The 19,312-nt window shown below is 62.0% G+C and overlaps 5 protein-coding genes across 5 annotated transcripts; all 5 read left to right on the forward strand.

Annotated features, from left to right (window-relative positions):
* Window positions 1-274: 274 nt before the first annotated feature.
* Window positions 275-7,651, forward strand: LINJ_29_1270 (conserved hypothetical protein; the record flags this gene model as incomplete). Its single annotated transcript, XM_001466607.1, has 1 exon — window positions 275-7,651. One exon carries the CDS (start codon window positions 275-277, stop codon window positions 7,649-7,651), a length of 7,377 nt encoding a protein of 2,458 aa, XP_001466644.1.
* Window positions 7,652-9,072: 1,421 nt separating this feature from the next.
* LINJ_29_1280 (conserved hypothetical protein) lies at window positions 9,073-10,866 on the forward strand (the record flags this gene model as incomplete). The annotated part of the gene is made up of 1 exon (XM_001466608.1): window positions 9,073-10,866. The coding sequence occupies one exon, from the start codon at window positions 9,073-9,075 to the stop codon at window positions 10,864-10,866; it is 1,794 nt and encodes a 597-aa protein (XP_001466645.1).
* Window positions 10,867-12,430: 1,564 nt separating this feature from the next.
* Window positions 12,431-14,242, forward strand: LINJ_29_1290 (conserved hypothetical protein; the record flags this gene model as incomplete). Its single annotated transcript, XM_001466609.1, has 1 exon — window positions 12,431-14,242. The coding sequence occupies one exon, from the start codon at window positions 12,431-12,433 to the stop codon at window positions 14,240-14,242; it is 1,812 nt and encodes a 603-aa protein (XP_001466646.1).
* Window positions 14,243-15,081: 839 nt separating this feature from the next.
* Window positions 15,082-16,218, forward strand: LINJ_29_1300 (conserved hypothetical protein; the record flags this gene model as incomplete). The annotated part of the gene is made up of 1 exon (XM_001466610.1): window positions 15,082-16,218. The coding sequence occupies one exon, from the start codon at window positions 15,082-15,084 to the stop codon at window positions 16,216-16,218; it is 1,137 nt and encodes a 378-aa protein (XP_001466647.1).
* A 689-nt stretch (window positions 16,219-16,907) lies between these two features.
* On the forward strand, window positions 16,908-18,341 carry LINJ_29_1310 (conserved hypothetical protein; the record flags this gene model as incomplete). The annotated part of the gene is made up of 1 exon (XM_001466611.1): window positions 16,908-18,341. The coding sequence occupies one exon, from the start codon at window positions 16,908-16,910 to the stop codon at window positions 18,339-18,341; it is 1,434 nt and encodes a 477-aa protein (XP_001466648.1).
* Window positions 18,342-19,312: the final 971 nt, after the last annotated feature.

Genomic DNA, 19,312 nt, shown 5'->3' on the forward strand with positions numbered 1-19,312 from the left:
CACGGACGCTTTTGCGGCCCAACGCGACTTCTTCGTCGAGGCCCTCCCCGCCCCGCGTCGTCTCAGCTGCTTTGCTTTCTAGTGCGCCAAGAGAGGAGGACTCGAGGCACAGCGCGGCCGGTGGAAGGCGAGCGGCAGGCAGTCGTGCGAACGGGAGGCAGCACGTCGGAGCCGTTCTCTGATATCCCCTGCACACCCGCCAACGGTAGATTTTACACGTATACACTGCGGGTGCCTCCACTAAACACTCCCAAACGGAATACGCTTCTTCAAGATGGACTACGTGCTGGGCGTGCTGTACGTCACGAAGCGGTATGAGCCGCTCGACACGTCGAGAGTGCACCCCGGTGGCTCGGTGCCGCACCGAACACAGTCATCGCTTTTGCACCCCACTGCGTTTTCGATGAACTCGCTGGCCGGCGTGCCGGTGATGCCGGACATCGTTGGTGCCGGCAGTGAGAACGACAATGATCACACCGCCGCTGCAGCGGAGTATCTTCTCACCCCTAAGGCAGGTAGCACCAATGTCTCATGGGCAGTGCCTGTATCGGTTACTGCGAAGGCCACACCGCTCGTCAAGGAGGCGAAGGCCGTTGAGGCTACGTCCCCGCTGCGGCGTGGCGGAAATGCTGAGACAGAGCCGTCCTCGTCGCCTTTTCCGCCACGCACGCCTACACTAAGTGTCGACCGCGCCCCTGTGATGACACTACCGCTGCACTTGCCAGGCTCCCGCCGTCGCTCGTCGTCCCTGGCAGCCAGTGGCATGCTGCCCTTGCCTACGGCTGCCGCTGCGGCTGCGGCTGACCACACGCTTTCTTTTCCTCGTGAGGGCTCTGTGCTGAGCCCGTTAGTCCTGGGCGTGCCTACACCGGTTATCACCAGTGACGCGGCCCACAGCGCGACCGGTGGAGGCGGTGGTCCAACAGCTTCTGGGGGACGCCCCGCTATTCGGCCGCAACGACTAGAGTACAGCGTGCCCACCAAGGTGATTGCGGGCAAGTACGTGCTGCTGTACCTCCCGCCGCCTCAACGGGCAGGCGAGACGTCCGCTGCGGGGTTGTGGGGCAGCGTTGGCGCTGGCAGTGCTCCGGCGTTCACTAGCTCCGGCGGCGCAGCTAGTGGTGGCGGTGGTGCCGGTGCCAGTGGCGCGCGTGCGCACCAGACATCGACACTGCTGCAAAGTCCTCAGATGGATCCTTCAAAGCAGCGCCTAGGCTCCAGCACGTCGTCCTCTTCGTCCTTCATGACCGGTGTAAGCCCTCATACAATGTCCGCCGGCGGCGTGCGGCCAAACTTCTCCGCGCCAATGAGCAAGTCCGTCGACCCTTCAGTATCCACGTCGACGGCGACGGTTGGCGGACACCACCTCAGTAATCACCACGCCTCACACAGTGGTGCTGGCGGCGGCCCTGGCGCGGCGGCCCGGCAGGCCATCGTACGCGCTGCTGCTGCCGCTGCGAGCACGCAGCAGAAGCTTCTCCTCTTCTACTGTCTCCTCCTGCATGGTTTAGCGCACCAGAAGCTGATGCAGGAGAAGACCAGCGCGCCGTTGCTGGAGGGTCGCGATGACATGGACCCGGCAACCACAGGGCCGGTTCCCGTCGCCGTTTTGGAGCTGCAGTACACGACAGAAGGACCAGTGCGCAGCAACCCGGGTGGGGTATCGAGCACTTCCACCCTTGGTGGTAGCATTGGCGCTTCTGCAGGGGCGGACGGACACGGCGGTGTAGCGTTGATCTCTCCCGGGGGCACCGCAGGCGGTGGTGTCGGAGTGGGCAGCGCAGCTTCTCCGCCGCCCAGCGGCTCACGCACTCAAGTGTATAGCCCTTTGCCAGTGTCCTTGTCCCCCCACAGCGGCCCTGACGGCGTACGCGGAGTCTCGATGCAACCTGGCGCCTCCTTCAGCGGTGGTGGCCACTTGTCAACCACCGCCTCCGGCTCGGCTTCTCCGCGCGCATCTTCCGCCATTCCTTTGTTCCACAACGTCGGCGACCCTTTTGCGGCGCGGTCTGAGACTTGCGCAGAAGAGGGCAGCGCTACGGCTGCGGCAGTCTTGCGCGAGTTGTTGAGGGGCAGCCTCAGCAATGCGGACGTGGTGGCCACGCAGCGGCTCAGCTCAGTCCTGCGCCACCTCCTCGATGGCCAGCCGGACGTATGGCTCAGCCCAGACAACATTGTCTTCGACAGCGAGATAACGCAGAGCCCGTACTATGGCGGGTGGTACTCGGTGGAGAGCAACGACGGCTATCGGCGAGTCATGCAGATGTGCAACATACAGTCCTGGCCGGCCGTAGTGCTCGTCGACCCGGCTGGCAACGTCGTGACTGTGGAGGCGCTGCATTACATGGAGGAGGAGCTAGCACGCTACATCGATGAGGTGGACGCCAGCGTCGCAAGAGCGTCTGCACTACGTGCTGCGGCTCCCACCACTTCCCCCATCGCGGCGGCCGCATCACTAGCCACCGGCGCAGGGAGCACATCGAAGTCTGCAACAGCGAAGGCTTTGGTGAGCGCGTCGTCTCCTTCGCCGCAGGCCAGCGAGGCCTCGCAGCAAGCGTCCGCTGTCCCGCCACTCCCTCAATACAGGGCTGACATCATTGAACTAGACGTGACAGAGAAGTCGCGGTCGTCACCGCAGCCGCGCGCGCCACTCGTGGCGGAGTCGCCAGCATTATCGCTGTTGCAGGGCGTCGCCACGGCGGCGGGCCGCTCCAACACGAATCCTCTGACCTCACACGTCGAGGTTGCGGCCGACGACGGCGACGCGTCCACTAGTGACTCCGCGCACACGCCAAAGAGGCGCAGCACAAGCTTATTGGGCTCCACTGGCCGCCTTGAAAGCTCTGCCTCTGTACATGACCCACAGATCCCCACCGCCGAGCCCACCCCGATAAAGGCGGCTCCTATTACCGCGCACTACGTGGTGGACAGCAGTGGGCACTCGGCAACCTCGACAGCGACACCAGCGACGGCATCGATATCGGCAGTGACCGTATCTCCTCTGCTCCCCAACGCGAGCATGAGCAATAACGAGCTCGCTGCCGGCGTTCAGCAGGGTATGATGAGCCCCGGTCGGTTGGAGGCGAAGGACGAGCAGGGCGACGAACAAGGTGTGCTCATCGCCGAGCAGCCGTTCGACACTGCAATGCCGTCGCTCACTCGCTTCGCCACGGATGACGACAGTGACAACACGTGGCAGAAGAATGCAGACAAGGTGTGTAAGAAATCGATCAGCCTCACGACCCAGCCTTTGTGCCACCTCTCGATGCCAGCGCTGTATCGGAGTGCGACCACTACAGCGTCCTCGGCGACCTTCTTCCCCAACAACGTATGCATGACGAAGGGCCACGCATCTTTCCCCAGCTGGGACCCAAAGGCCTACGGAGGCGACGTCGCCGGCGTGCTTGCAGTGAGTGACTTGGACTCGGAAATGGACATTCCCAATCAACTGGGCAAGACGGAGGTTAGCGGCACCCGGGCGTCCAAAGATTCCTCGTCATCTGCCAGAGAAGAGGGGGGGAGGAACAAGGCGCCAACTATTCAAGTCCCGTTAGCATCTGCGCTACCGCTTGCAGATGCCGTGGCGTCTAGCGCAGTGGCGCACGTGAAGACCGCGGATGGCTTCATCGCAGCCGCGCCAGGGGCTCCGTCAATTTCACCGTCCTCCTCGCCAGCGCCGCTGCCGATGTTTTCCTCACGGTTTCCATGGAATCGCGTGCTGGCGGATCCGCTGACGGTGCACGCACCACTGTCCTTTGTGACAGCTAGCGTAGTCACAGCCACCACCGCCGCCTCTGCAGACGCACCGAAGAAGGACGAGAATGCACCCAAGGGGGACAAGACCGGCTCGTCGCCGCCGTTGCCCTCCTTGCGTCCGTTCAGCCGTCGTGCGAGCGCAATAACATCACGCGGTGAGAGGCGACGTGGCGACGCGAAGGATGGTAGAGAGGACTCGAGCGATTTCGACCGAACCACAGGATCGCCCTCGGCTGGGGCAGCAGGCGCTCGATGCTCGACCACGCCATCTAGAACGCCCGCTGCGACGGCGGTGGTGACGTCGTCCGCGGTGCCCCGGCACGCCGGACTCAGCAGCGCATCGAACAGCATCTCCGAGTCTCCGGCAGCTATCGCCCTTTCGCACGACAACCTCTCTCCGCGGAGTGGTGGGATGCGCGGAGCGGCGGCAGCGCCGCTGATGTGGTCGGGGCGCCGCTTGCCGATGCACCCGCTGCACCGCCTTGCCTTCTGCACAGTGACGGGGCGCGAGGTGCGGGAGCGGGCGCGTCAGGCAGCCAACGACACCGCCCTGTCGTCTTCAGAGCTTGGAAAGGCAAATGGGCAGTCCATCGCTGCGCCCGTGATGCAGGAGGCTGTGCACCAGTCCATGGCGGACGCCCCGAACGAAAGCCCCGTGCTTCCGTCCCTTTCAGTGGCGGACAGCGTCGACGACGCCAGCGCGCGTCGCCTGCCCGTGCAGCGTGGTTTATCCTGCCAGCCCCGGTCGCCGCTGCCTTCCACCCCGGCGCCACCGCAACCGTCACTGTCGGACGCTGCGACGCAGCGGATCATGGAACGGCTGCTTGAGAACTGGCAGCGCGAGGTTGCAGTGAAGCTCCATCAGTGCACGCATCTCTTGATCCTCTTCGGCGCTGGCTGGCATCCAGGAATGCCGAAGTTTGTGCGCGCGGTGCGCCGTCTATACAGCGCCATCAACCCACCCCCATCTGCATCGGCGGGCGCACCGGCCTCCAGGAAAGGGTCCCACGACGACGGCGGTGATGCTGGGGGCTTGCGCGGAGGTCTGAGCGGCCTGAAGGTGCGGGGCTCCAACAGCCAGCTGAGCGCTGAGGACGATGATGTCGCACCGTTCGCTTCTTTGAAGGGCTTCGGCAACTCCTTGATGGAGTGGGCCGGCGGCGGCCTGGTCGGCTTTGCCGGTGGCTGTGGGGACGCTAGCAGTCGCCATGACATGCGCAGCTTCTGCAGCTTTGCTCACGCCGACGCTGACGGCGGCAACGCATCCGAGGAAGGGGAGCGCATGGCAAGTGCGTCTCCTTCCGTTGAGGCGGCTGCCGTGGCCGACAAATGTGCCGCATCGGACGCGGCACCGCGCCGCTGCGTGCAGGTCATCTACGTCAGCGCCGATGAGTCGCTGCAAGGCGTGTGCTCCGCCATGACTGAGATGCCGGCGGACTGGCTCTGCGTCTCCCCCTACGTGGCACAAAGCACACTGGAGCGTCAGCTACAGAAACACGCGAGTGAGATGGCGCGCTGTATCTTTCACGTCAAGTCCTTCCCGCGCATGGTGGTCGTCGAGTTGCCCTCTGCACAGCAACAGCAGCAACCTACGAACGCAGGGCGCACGGCGGCCGTGCGTACCGGGGTCATCAGCGCTGAAGACGGAGACGAGGTCGAGGACGAACTCGGCGACCCCGCTGGCACACTCAAGGCACTGTGCGACACCACCGTCATGTCGCAGCAGCTGCTTGGGCAGCGGCTCGACGGACTTTGGAAGGTGGTGCAGCTGCACGGCGAGACGCACCTCTGCGATGATCCAGAGGGCAAGGAGTTTCCCTGGACTAGCGAGTCGGCTGATGTGCTGCGCATGAAGCACGAGAATGTGTCGGCTTTTTCGCGCCTGGGGCAGCAGATGTTCTCATCCTTTACCAGTGACTTTCGGCAGCCGCAGCAAGATCTTCTGCACACCGCTCTATCTTCGCGTCCTTCGCCGCCGTTGAAGGGCAGCAGCCCAGACGTATTCGAAGATGCGATGCTTCTGCGTTCTCCCACAGAGCTGTTGAGCGTGTCGGGTACATCGACCAAGAAGGCGGCTGCCGTCGAAAAGGATGGCTGGGCTGCCACCGCTGATGCCGTGTCGCTGCACCAGCCAGTGGAGCGCCTCTTCCCACCCATCAAACCGTTCCTCGTGGCAGACGGTGAGCTCCCGTCCCTGCTGGAGAGGGGTGGCTACTTTGTCGTCCTCGGCGCGTTCGGCTCCGTCGACTCGCAGCTGCACCAGCAGTGCGTCAACGCGCTTGATGAGGTGCGACGGTGGTTTTACGCAGAGGTAGAGGCGCGCAAACAGCGTGCGTGGTCAGAGCCGACGCAGTTGCAGGTGATGGCGCCGCACGGCACGTACGCAACGTCTTTCACTGTTGGCGGGGACCGGGTGACCTTGTCGCCCGCGGTGCTTCACGCCACCGCAGGTGGCAGCACCGGTTTGGAGGAGTACACATTACCCACTCGCTACTCGCCGAGTATCACGGCGGCCACAGCGCTGAGTGTTGCCTCCGGCGGAGCCGATCTTGGCTCGGCTTCCGCGTTGCACCGCCCCGGCCACATCAACTTCAGCAACCGTAGTGGCAGCGCGCCGCTATTCTTGGAAGATGGCTGGTCGGAAACGCGCGGAGGCCTGTCGCCCAAGCTTGCAGCGATGAGCTCCCCGATGCCTGGCCCACTCACTCTCCAGCTGGATTCTCCCGCCGGATTACACGGGCTTCACGTGAGCGGTGCCCATTCACTGACGAGCGCTGCCACCGCGCACAAACCCGCCGCTGCCGCTCGCCCGTTGCCGACAGTGTACTTTTATGACTCGATCCTCAGCCATCCGCCAGCGCCTGACTCACCGCCATCCGCGCCAGCGACGCATCACGGTGGTGGCGTGCGTGAGCATGACGAGCACGGTGTCGACGAGGAGGGTGGGCTGCGGGTGAGGGCAACTCTGCTGCGCCAAGCGTCACCTGCGCCGACCGGCACACCAGCTGGGACTTTGCGTCGGCGGCTTGGCAGCGGTGGTGAGAGCGCGGAGGCCGCCGCCGCATCTTCACCGTCGCTTGCACCACCGCCGCGTGTGCCGGATAACACCTCGGCTCTTCGCCGTCAACACGCCAAGGACCTGGCACTCTTTCAGGAGTACATCATTGCGCCTATTTTAGAGGCGGATGAGAAGCAGCTGCCGGTGCGTGAGGGGGAGCTCTACCTGGCGTGCGTCCGGTGGCCGCAGCGGACGAGCGCGGTGCTGCGGCGCCGCCTGGCTTCCGAAGGGCGGCCAAACGCCTCAGCCCAAGCATCTTCCACAGGGAGTGCCGCGGGCTTGCCAGCGTCTTTGGTGTCGAGCTCCGCTGCCGGCGGCTCGGTCGGAGGAGGCACTGCGTCTCCCGCGTCTGGCATGAACCCCGCTTTGCGAGGTCTCTCATCTTCGCAGTCGTCTGGGCAGGCGCAGGTGTTGCCGGAGGTGATTACGCGTCGCTCCTCGACGCCGAGCGGTGCCTCTCCGTTGCCGAGCTCGCCGACAACGACACCGGTGCTTGGCAACGTCAGCGCAGTTGCTGCAGCTGCAACTACCGGCGGTGGCAGTGCATCAAGTCACATCATCACTCCGGCCATGACGCCTGTTGTGCTGCCATCCTCCTCCTCCTCTACCGCGGCCAATGCTGGCGGTGGCTCTGCAAGCGGTAATGCAACTGACCTGAGCTCCCCGTCTCTTGGAGCCACAAACCCGCACACCTCGGCTGCCACGTCGCTGAGCAACACCATGGTAGAGGAGGAGGGCAAGGAGGGGTCTCCCTATCCGGACTCGACGCCGCTGGCCTCCGTGGAGGCCATCAAGTCATTCCTTTATGATAACGTTTTGCGCCTAATGGAATCCTGAGCAGGTTTTTTTTTTTGGGGTGTGCTGTGGCCCGAGTGATGTGCGACGAGGTGAGGTGTGAGGCGTGGGCCTGTGCTGCATCTTTTCCGCTTGCTTGTGCCCGCATGCCTTGATTCGCTTGTTTACGTTGTGTGTTGTCTCTGTGCTTCTTTGAGTGTGTGTGTGTTTTCGCCTGTTTTCTGGGGTATACGTGAGCGCGCCGTTCGAGAAAGCTAAGACTCACACGCTAGTGCACACAGACATGCCGACACGCATGGCCATGCACACGCATCCAACCAAGCGCTGGCCAAGTGGTTGTTGTATGCCGATGGGTGTTGCCGGGGCGTGCGCAGCTTGATCTCGGGGTGGGCTGCACGTGCCGTGTCGTAACGTCTTGTGTTGTCTGTTCGTCTGTCTCTGTCTGTCTCTCTCTCTATCTCTCTGTGTCCATGTCTGTGTCTGTATGTGTGTGTGTGTGCACGCCGCCTGTCTGTTCGACTCCCCTTTCGTTTCGTGTTGTTGTTGATGTCGGTGTGCGCGTTGGTGACCGTCTGCATTTTCAACTTTCTTACGTCGTCGTCGTCGTCCTTGTTTGAGTGATGGCTGCTGCCGTGCACGAGTGCGTGTGCGTGCGGAGCGATGTGAACGGTTGGTGCGGTTCTCGTGCAGCGATGCTCACTGCTTCTCGAGAAGGTCATGCGCGGGCTGAATGAGAGATGGCGATGGCGACGATGCAGGTCATGTATGCGCTGATATTGCGTTTTCGCGTAGCTGTATGTTTCTGTTGTGTGCCAGGTTGGACAGTGCGTTTGCGTGGAACTCTCATGGAGAAAATGCCCGAAGCGCCCTATTTGCTGCTCCTTCCTTTCCTCCGGCTGCCACGACCGCGTGGTAGCCCTGGAGGCCAACCGGGGGATGCTAGGGTGGGCGCAAACTGTGCATGAGGACCTCCCCCTCTTCCCCGCGCGAGATAGGGACTTGCCCCGCGCACGCGCGCGCATCCCGGGAACGCACATAAAAGCGAGGCCTAGAAACGCTTTGCACAGCGTCTTTTCCGTTTAAGCGGCTCTCCTTCCAGCGCCGCAGACCGCGGCGTGCAAGTGGGGCGGTGGCAAACAGTAAGAAGGCAGATGAAATACTCTACGCTTCTGCAGCCCCCCGCCCCCACGACTCTCCACCATATCCTCCAAACCTCTCGCTCGCTCCTCCTCACCGCTTCTACGCTCATCAACTAAGTAGTTCGCTCGCTTCCTCTATATGAGCCTTCCAGAAAGCCCGGGCCGACGTCTATCCACTCATCCGTGCGCACAAAAGCGTAGACGAGGGCAGGTTCAAGCACACACGCCTATCGCAGCCCTTGCACTGCTTCCCTCCACTTTCTCTCGTCATCTCCCAGCTACTGGTTACACCGCCCTTGACCCCCCGCTTCCCAACGCTCTCGAATGCCACTGAGCTTGGTGACCTCTCAGGTGCGCCAGGAGGTGCACAACTTCTTCCAAGGTGTCGTGGAGAGCTTCGGCGTTGTTTTGGTGTGGTCATACGCGCTTGATAAGCGCCGCGCGCGCGACGGGGTCGAGGTGACGGATGAGCAGGGCAGATTTTCACCTCCGCCGTTCTCATCCACACCGTTGGCGGATGTGGCTGAGGGGGCGGCTGCAGAAGGCGCACTTGCGACAACGCCAATGCCAGGGTCCGCTGCGCCGCTGCCGCGGACCGCGGCTCTCTCTGGGAGCGGCTCTGGTGCACCCCGTCTGGCGCGCACCTTCTTGATGCCGTCGTGGAGTTTGCTGGAGCGAGATCCGAAGTTGTGGATGCTCCTGCGCAAGAACCTCCTGGCAAACCTTGCCCTTGCCTGCCTTACGCTCATGTACATGGGTCTCTCACGTTGCCTCGCCTCGAACACGCCATCTTTTCTTAGTAGGGCGGCTGCTGGCGGTATAAGTGCGACCACCGCGAGTCTTTCAGCGGACGCGCGCAGCAGCAACGGTACCACTGCAACGAGGTCCCTCACCACCTCCCTGGTATTTCTCTTGCTGTTATGGTCGGTGCGGTTGGGCCTGTGGATGCTCAAGTACGTCGGCCAGTGGCCCTTCTATACTCTTCTGCAGATTATCGGACTTGTATGGTTTAGCCAGCTCTACCGCGAAACCTGGCTGGTGCGCAAGGGTTGGGTGCTCCGTGGCACCGAGTTACGCGAGGCACCAGCCGCGGGGTCAGCGAAGAACAAAGCCATGGCGGGTGGTGGCGGAGGTGGCAGCGATGCCGGTGCCGCCTCCCATCACGCACCTCCTACGTCGCCGCCGCCGTCCGTCGCCGCCGGCGCGGCGCTGCCATGGCTTTCACTTATTCCACTGTATTCCGGCGCCGAAAGCAGCGGTGACGGCGAGGATGGTACGTCGTACGAGGCACGAGGGTTCTCATCTTCGTTACTGCTCATGTGCACGGCGCTTCTGCGCTCTGTGCCGCCGTACGTACGACACACCACGAACTTAGTGTGGCGCATGATCACGCACAAGGGCCCGACAGCAGTGCTCCAGGACTGGGTACTCGGCGACGCTTCCAAAGCTGCCGCTGCTGCTGCCGCCGCCTCTGCTTTGACCAGCGCCCGCCACCATCATGCCTATGCCTCGGGTGCAGCATCGCCGCATCAGTCGCAGACAATGTCCACAAGCCCCGACCCGTTTGCGACCGTCGTCCTTCAGCTAGAAGCCATCAGCGAGGTGCTTTTCAAGGCGCTGGCAACCATGTCCTTTGCGCTCTTCGCATCCGCAATCGAACGACTGCCGCTGATCGGCACGCCACTATGTGCGGTGCTCAACGCGCAGCTCTACGTGTTCTACGTGTTCGACTACCGGTATGCCGCGCAGCAGCAACCGGACGCGGTGCACCATCGCGGGTCAGCGCTCACGTACCAGCTGCGTCACTTTGAGCAGTGCTCGATGTACTACGCTGGCTACGGCATGAGCTCCGCCGTGCTGTCGCTGTGGCTGACACACCAGCTCGGCACAGTCGTCTCTGTGTGCGCCGTGTCGGTGCTGTACTCGTGGCAGGTGGTGTGGAGCGGCTTTGCAGTGCCGCTACCCTCGTCTCGACCGGTGCCGCTCTTCTCCGTGTGGTTCTACGCGGTGGATATGGCGCAGCGACACTATGCTGTGCTCTGGCGCGTAGTGGTGATTGCCATCCTCCTATATCTGCCCTTGGACTGTGCGTGTTGGTTGCTCGGCACTGGCGTGTGAAGAGTTCTGCAGCCGTGGGCGGCCTTTCCCAGAGGACCTGTGGTACTTGTTCCGTTTTCGTCCTGCAACACCCCCTCCCTCTCAGGGAGTTTGTCGTGTCTGTGTTTCGGCACGCGTGCGCGTGCCTTTGTGAAAACGCCTGCTGCACGCATCGCCTCACTTCGCGGTGCCCAAGAGCACAGATTCCTGCCGGATGGCGGCGCGACGATCGATGCGCGCCACTCGCTCACCACGGTGCAGGGAAAGGAAAAAAAAAATAATAACGCTCGTGCTGGGAGCGTCAGCTCGACACGGAGACACTCACCCACCCACCGACACACACACACACACAGACACACAAATACAAGAGCCCCTCGTTTTCCCCTGCTGTTTCGGGCTGCTTTTTCCTTCGCTCCACGCCTTCGTCTTTTTTTTTCAAAATGTGCGGTTTCTGCTTGCCCCCACAATCCTCAGCTTTACACGCCGTCCCACCCGCTTCGAATGCACGCATGGCGAACAACGACTGCTGTCGCCGGGGTATTTGGCGATCTCTTCACGCTGATTTCTTGCCCATTCACAGGTTTATGTATAAGTGCATGATTGCCGGCTTCTGCTTGTCTATCTCTTGGACTGCTTTCCTCAGGTGTCGCCACTGTCTTCTCTGTCGCTTTCACCTTATCTTGCTTTCTTTTCGTTTCTGTGCCGAAATCGGTGCTGGCGGCGAGTATGTCCGTTGCGTGCATTTGCCAGCCGGTGGCGTGCTTCGCTTTAGCGGCGTGCATGGGTGCCCTGCTCTTCGTCGCCTTCTTTTTACGTCTCTCACGGAGTTGTAGCTTGCCAACGCGGACCTTGACCATTAGTCGGGTCACCCTCTCTCTGTTCTTCCTCTTCCCCCCACCCCACCCATTGCTGGAATGGATGACGGAGCTGAATGACGCTGACCAGAGATCCAAGAAAGCGTCGCGTGCCGCTCGCCGTCGCAGAGACAGTGGTGGGCTGCTGTATGCTTGTGTGTGCGTCGGCGCGTGTATGTGAGCACTGCCGTCTGCCGTTTATGCGTCGCAGAGTCCATTGTGCCCTTCTCCCTGCAAGGGAGGCAACAAAGAGGCCCATCAAGCAGAAAGCGGCGGATGCTAAGGCTGCCATTTTTAGGTGACAGGTCAAGTCTCTTTAGGCTCGTCAGAGGATGTGCATGCGCGCACAGTGATGCACACGTGAAGAGTCCGCGGACTCGCAGTCGGTCGCTTCAACGCGCGGCGTTCTTCACATGGGCTTGTGGCGCGAGAGCCGAACATGGCGCTACCACTACTTGCGCACCTCTTTCCTTGTGCTACTCTCTCTCTGCCGTTTCTCTTTGCTAGGCGACTTCGTCTCTGAGCCCTTTCCTCTCCGCACAAACGCGCACCCGTGCACGCCGGCGTCCTCCTTCCTCTTTTTCCAGACAGCTCGACAGCGGCCACAGCGCAGCGCACAGGCCAGGGGGTCGTGGGCAGCGAGGCAAGCTCGCTCACACACAGCTGGCGCCTCCCCTTAGCAGCACATCCTTGCAGTCTTTCCAACTCTTATCCGCTCGACGCAGCCGCTTATGGCTTACCCTGGCTTCTTTCGCTTGACTGCTGCGGCCCGGGTGGCGCTCATGGCGTTGTGTCTTGCTCTAGCACTCATCTGCGTGGCCGCTGTTGCTGCGCCTACCTTCTCCGCATCGTCCGCAGCCCAGCAGTATAGGGACAGGCGCGTCGCGCACTTGCGCGCTGCTTTGCTCGACAAGGCACCGTATCATGCAGAGGCGTTACCCGATCCGCCACTGGAGTGGGGCGTTCACACGGCGTGCAAGAAGTTCGGCCGTGGCTGCCCGGACTCGTACGTTGAGTTTCTCGAGGAGCTCGTAGCCTCACTGAAGGGTGAGGTCGCTGATGGAGACGGTCGCGACGTCGCAGACGCGGTCGCGGAGAAGAGGAAAGGGACGGAGCATGCGACATGCCAGGCTCAGACGGAGCTGGGCAATAACGCGGCGACACGAGTCGCGTCTGTCGTTGAGGCCCCCGAGCGGTGCATCAGCGGCGTGGACGACCGCGTTGCCGACGCTGCTGTCTCTCTTGCCGCACTCCTGCCGGGTGATCTCCGACTTCCTCTGCAGTTGACGTGGCCGTACGAGGCGCGGAAGCGTCTTGAGAACCTGCTCCATCTACTTGCCACTCGCGAGTCTGAGCTCCGCAGAGACGGTGTCGCGCCGGCGCCGTTACAGCGACTCTACCATGTACCATCTGCCGAGCACATTCACTTGGTGGAGGACCTAGACGGCGCCGTAACGGCGCGGCTGCACACCGCTTGCGCTATCGGCTCAGCGTCGTCGTCGGCGCCACTGCCAGCGGGGTGGACACTGCAAAAGTGGGAAGACATGTACGGCTTGTGGTGTCGACATGTCGAGCAACAGCATCAAAATCGACGAGATGATAGCTTGGGCGCAACTAGCGTGATAGCAGCACCTCCATCCAGCTTGGTGCCTCTTCCTCGCAAGGCATTGCATTGCACTGCACTCCACCACGCGACACTGTACCTGCAGCTGCTCGTGCGCGCAGATCAGCTTCTCACCTGGGCTTGGGGCTGGACTTTTTACATCGCAGTACCAAGTGCGTTTCTGGTGTGCGTTCTTCTTTGGCTCTGCGTGGGAGATGCATGGACAGAAGCGGCTGAGGCCTTCGTGGTGAATGCGTCCGCGGTTACAGCTGATGCCGCAGGGCAAGACGACGGCGTGGTGAAGGAGGCTAGTGCGAGTAGGGGCACGACACCTAGCGCAACACCGCACGAGTGTCGGCCGCCCTCGGCGACCACAGGATCTCCCTCGACTCTGACCGCGAGTTCTGCCGTGCATGGGGCCGAGGCAGCGCCGTCGACGTCCCCCGTAACCTCTGTAGCCCTCGCAGAGGGGCGGCGTGACACCCCTCCGGCAGGGTACGGCGCGGTGCCCGCCTCGGAGCATTGCCCCCACCAACACCAAGGGCAGCTCGAAGGGCAGCGGCAGCGTCGCGCTGCTCTGCTACGCCGGCGTTTTGCTCTATCTGCTCTCCACCGCTCCCCCACACTCTTTTTCCTCAAGTTACGGCTGCTCCTGTGCCTCCTTGTGGCAGGCCAACTGCTGTGGAGCCTGTGGCGTGTCTTAGCTGCCAGCTATGACGTGACCGCCTCAGCTGCTCCACTTGTGCAGTTCTTTCTCCCGTCCTGGCTTCTGGGGTGCCTGAGCGTGTATCTCGTTGTGCCACTGCAGATGATGGTGCTGGGGACAGCGTTGAAGGGTGCCCTAAGCGCGCACGAAGAACTACTGTCTTTCCAAGCCAAGTGCGCAGCTGAGCAGCGTGCTCTACTGAACGCTGCTGGCGTGCTTCCATTGGGTGGCTAAGAAGTATGGCGCGGTGCAGATGGAAGGAGAGGACGCCGATGTTGCACCCATATTTTCACTTAGCCACGCGGGCCTACCTGGCTGTACGCACACACCCATCCACGGTGCTCGAGACGACGCAGCTCCTCTCTCCGTGCTACAGAAGAAACGAAGGCGAAAAACAGATGCGTGCTTAGAGGCCTGATCGCTCGAGCAGAGCCGGCCTGCACGCCACGAAGGCTGCGCGGCGGACGGAGAAACGACGCCTTTTCTCTAGGCGGCGCCTCTAGAGATGGCTGGGGAGTTCACTTTTGTTTTCTGGCACCGCATTCAACCACCACGCGTCCATTGTCAACGTCCCGCATCGTGGGCGCGCACCACAGTGCCCCTCCCCTTCTTTTTTCTCCCCTCCGTACCACCTCCTCTACCCCTTTGCGATCTGTTTTTCTCTCTCTGCATGTGCCGATCCTTTCTTCTTCGCCTCATGATGCTCGCACACGCACGCACACACACACACACACACACACACACACACACACAGGCAGACATGTACACACCTACACACAAAAGGGTCAAGTACACGAACCGTCTTCCGCCCCTCCCTCCGCGACGCGCCTCATCGTAGGAAGGCAAAGGAAAGCCGAAGGCTCAACGCCACGCCGCCGCCGCTCTTCCGTCTCACACCTCTTCCCTTGCACGTCGCGCGTCCCTCTTGTTCTCTCCCCCTCTCTGTCTCACTGTGACCTGCACCTCAGCTCCCCTCCCCCCTCCCGCCGCGCGCGTGCGACTCGCGCTTTCATCATTTTCTTTTTTTTTCGCTCTATTCTACAGAAGCCTCAACGACGGCCGCAGTGGCTGCAATGCCGGCGAACTCCCACGCAGAACGGTTTGAGCGGGTTACCGTCTACGTGGACATCGCAGATGCAGCGAACGCGCCGGAGGAGGGGCGAGAGGACGTCGAGGAGGCGGCGATGCTGCTGGAGCTGATTCAAGCTTCTGCGGCAGCGGTCACTGGCCAGCTCGTTGTCGTTGATAGCAGGAGTCTTGTGTCTGCCGAAGAGCAGGCAAGGCCTTCTCTGTCACCGGAGGCAGATCCCGGCACCGCCTCTGAGGCCGCGTCGTTGAGTACGTCTACCACACTGCAACTGCTGCGTTACTGGCAGGCGGAGGAGGCAGATGTGTACACGCGCGATGTTAACAACACCGTTCCCTTTATGAGGGCCTGGGAGTGCTTGATCACATCCAAGAACACACGAGACGGCGCCGTGACGTACGCGCTGCATCGTCGACAGATGCCGGTGCTGTCGCTGGCGCTAGCGCAGGCCGGCACGTCTACGAGGGCGCTAAAGAGCGCCCTGGAAGAACTGCTTTACACGTGCGTGCCAAGCGGTGCCACATGGGAGGACAAGAGCGATGCCGTCATCCGCTTCTTTACGTTTCCGCCCGAGTTGGGCGCCTACGTTGTGGCGCCGTCCGTGAGCGCCGCAGACGACGCAAAGCCTCACCGCTACTCCGAGGCTGGCCCTGCGAGTGCTTCTACGGCTGCTGCTGCTGCTGCTGCTGCTACGGCGGCGGTGGTGGTGAACAAGGACGGCTACCCGGTGCGCCTGCCGTGGACTCCGTCTCTGCTTCCGCCACCGCCTACGCGCTTTGCTGGTGTCTTGCGAGAATTGTGCTTCGCGGACAGCGCGCAGATGGCGATGCTGCGGCGGCGCAACCCGCTTCTCCCGGGTGTTCTGGCTGCCTTTCATCGATACGGAAATCGGGGCCTGCTGCGCAGTGCTCTGCAGCGCGGGTACCGTGTCGAGGTGGCAGAGGTGGCAGAGAGCGATGAGGACGCCGCGTCGGCAGAGGACTGGGTGCGCAGGTTTGTGGATCTCTCCATCACCAACGACGATGAAGCGGACTCACAGAGGAGGCAGGCAGCCGCCGCGGCCACCTTGAGGAACTTCGAGTCGACATGGCTAGACCTGCCGCTGCCGCAGACCCAGCGGTGAGTGTGGCGAGCCCCTCGCCGTGCATGGCTGAGGGCTTAGTGACGGCGCGTCACATATGACGTTGCTTTTGTCAAGAAGGGGTCGAATCGCGGCCATGTGACGTGCGGGTGGCCGGCACAAGAACCGCAACGTTCGTCTTGCTTCTCGATGAGCGAGAAATGGAAGGACACACAGACAGCCAAACGCGTGCGAATTGTACCATCTGGTTTTGTATGGTGTGTATGGGCGGCCTACCTGCCGTGGATATGCACCTGGGATGCACGATGGGTACTCCCCACGTAGCCCGCATCCCGTAATGCCTTGTGCTTGCATGTTTCGCGTTCAGTGGGGGCTTTTCTCGCGCTCTTTGAGAAGTGTTTCGCTCTCTGGTGTGCTCTCACAAGCTTATGCGCGAGTACATATGCGCGCTACACCACCAACGCATCTCTCTTTCTCTGTGAACGTGTCCTTCTCGTGCGTCGCGCTTTCTCTACATCGTCACGGCATTGCTATCCCCCTTCCCTTGCACCCTCTCCTTTCCTCTGTTCCACCGGATGCTTTTCCTTTGTCGAGCTGGGCCCGCGAAGCAGCTTCTTACGCCCCGCTACGCAAGGCATCTTCTGAGGGCCGCACAGGTGCCGTCTTCAGCGGCGGATTATCCGTGTTGACCCACTTCTCCCCTGTCACGCGCACCACACTCCCTTGCAAGCATGTCCAAGATCAATGCGACGTACAGCTCCGGCTACTACATCGCCCCTGATGTAGACTTTCGAAAGCTTGAGGAACAGCAGCGTCAGGAGCAGCGCGGCAAGCGCAAGCACGGAGGTGCCGACCACGGCGGTGACGACAATGTCAAGCGACAGACGTTTGCCATTCCGTTCGATCTAATCTGCGAGCACTGCCACCGACGCATCGCTCGCGGCAGTCACGTCTACGCCAATCGACGGGCCACCGACAAGCGCTACCTCGACAGCATCCGCATCTGGGAGCTGGAGATATTGTGCCGCTTCTGCAAGGGCAAGTATTACCTGCGCACCGACCCGGAGACCCCCAAGGACACGGGCGGCTACATTTGCGAGAAGGGCTGCAAGCGAGTCGAGGGCGACTTCTACTCCCTCAACAAGCAGAACCAAGCGGCGCGGGAGGAATGGGAGAAGGCGAAGGCGGAGGCAGAGCTGAACCCGCTGGCGGCGCTGGAGAGAGAAAACGAAGCGGCCCGCGAACTGGAGGAGCGCAACCGCCAGATCGAAGAGGCAGTGGAGGAGCGCGCCGGACACGATGATGGGAACCTGCTCACAATGCTGCGCAGCCGCCCCCGCCGCACCGAGGTGCGCGCAGCTGCGCTCGACGACGACGGCGACGAGGACGCGGATGACAGCGGCAAGCCGGGCACGGCACCGAGTTCTACAAGTGCGGAGCCAGCATCGTCACCGCCGTCATCATCGTCAACCGCTTTCCCCTTACCAAAAGCCTTCACGCTTGGCGGCGACGGCGACGGGAGCGGCGACGAGGACGAGGAGGACGCCGATGAGCGCGCTTTCCGAGAATTCAACGAGGACATGGAGCGACGCTGGCGTACCCTGGAGCGCCAGCAGCGCGCGCGGCAGCGGCAACAGGAGCAGCAGAGCATTGTAGCCGAGACGACGATGCCCGCTGATGAGGATGAGCTGAGGCGTGTGCTGGCGCGCTACGGCGGCGATCGCCGTGCCACAGCGGAGGCAGTGACAACCACGCTGGTGCAGGCGCAGGAGCCGAATGTACTCCAGGCCCCCGCTAGCGCATCGTGCCCAACACCCATGACCACATCGGCACCAGCCGTTGCACCCAAGAAGAGCAGCATCAAGCAAAACAAGTTCTTCGTTTGCAATAATGACAATGATGACGACATCGACGACGCAGATGCTGAAGAGTCGCTACTCGCCCGCCTGCGTGGACCTCCACCGCCGAAGCCAGCCTTTGTTAGCGCGGCTCGTGCCACCAGCGCCGTCTCCATCACCGCAGGAGCGACGCCGTGTGCGCAGCCTGCCTCTCGCTTCGCAACTCCGGCTGGCGCCTCACAGCCACCCCCGCCGCCACGGAAATGCGGCAGCTCTCTTCTGCGCCGACTCGTTGACGATGAGGATGACGAGGATGGAGCTGACTGAGCGGGGGAGTTGCTGCGCACGCTCCTGCACTACATGCGCCGCCCTGTAAAATCTTTTTTTTTCGCCTTTCTTTCCTTTTCTCGACGGCCGCATCGGCGCAGTCCTTGTGCTCGTGCACATGGCAGGCGTGTCGGCGAGGCGGCTGAGTGGCGGGGGGGGGAGGTGAGGAGCACGCAGCTGCTGCCTCTGACCCTTGCCTTTGCTGCTTCGGCGAAGATGAAGGGTTCTCTTCAACACGTATGCACGCAGGCGTGCGTTTTCTGCGCCATCTTTGCTAGCTCAAGGATGGAGCTCACACATCGCGAGAAGGCGGAGAACAAGCTCGCGCCTCTTTTGTTTTGGATGCTGTAGCGCAGAAAAACAGAGATGAGGGCGGCGGCCGGCTGTGCCGACTGCTCGCCGTCCCCGTTGCTCTCTTTAGGTTAGGAGAGGTGCACGCTTTCGTGCACTGACATGGCATGGCGCCTCCTCTCTTCTTCTGCCTCCTTCTCCCTCCCCCCATGCGCTGCTCCGGCGCTGTCTCTCCTGGATGCATTCTCGCCTCTTCCTTTCCCCCTTGCTCGTCATTCCATACGCGCGCGCATGGGGTGCTGCTTGAATGTTATGCTGCCGCTTGCTTGCGTGTGCGCTGTGGCGGCGGTGGCCTTTCCTCCTTCAATCATGGCGGCGCAGCTATCGCAAGCGGGCATGCGCAGCAGGCATATAGATAGCCAATCACTACGAGAGACGAAAGACCCCCTCCTTCCCTCCTTCAAAAGGAGCAGCCAAACGGGAAAGGAAAAGGTGTAGGCAAGCTGTGTGCTGTCCTTCTCCCCGGCCCCACCCCCCACTTCCCGCTCTTCTGCACTCTATAGCATTTGCATTTCACACGTGCTGCAAGGTCGCGCGAACACCCCCTCACCGCCGTGCGCGCATTGTGTGGTGCAAAACAAAAAAGGACTTGCCGTGTGCGCGTGTATTGAGGCAGACTT

The sequence above is a fragment of the Leishmania infantum genome, chromosome 29, assembly GCF_000002875.2.
Source record: "Leishmania infantum JPCM5 genome chromosome 29".
NCBI classification, from domain to species: Eukaryota; Euglenozoa; class Kinetoplastea; order Trypanosomatida; family Trypanosomatidae; genus Leishmania; species Leishmania infantum.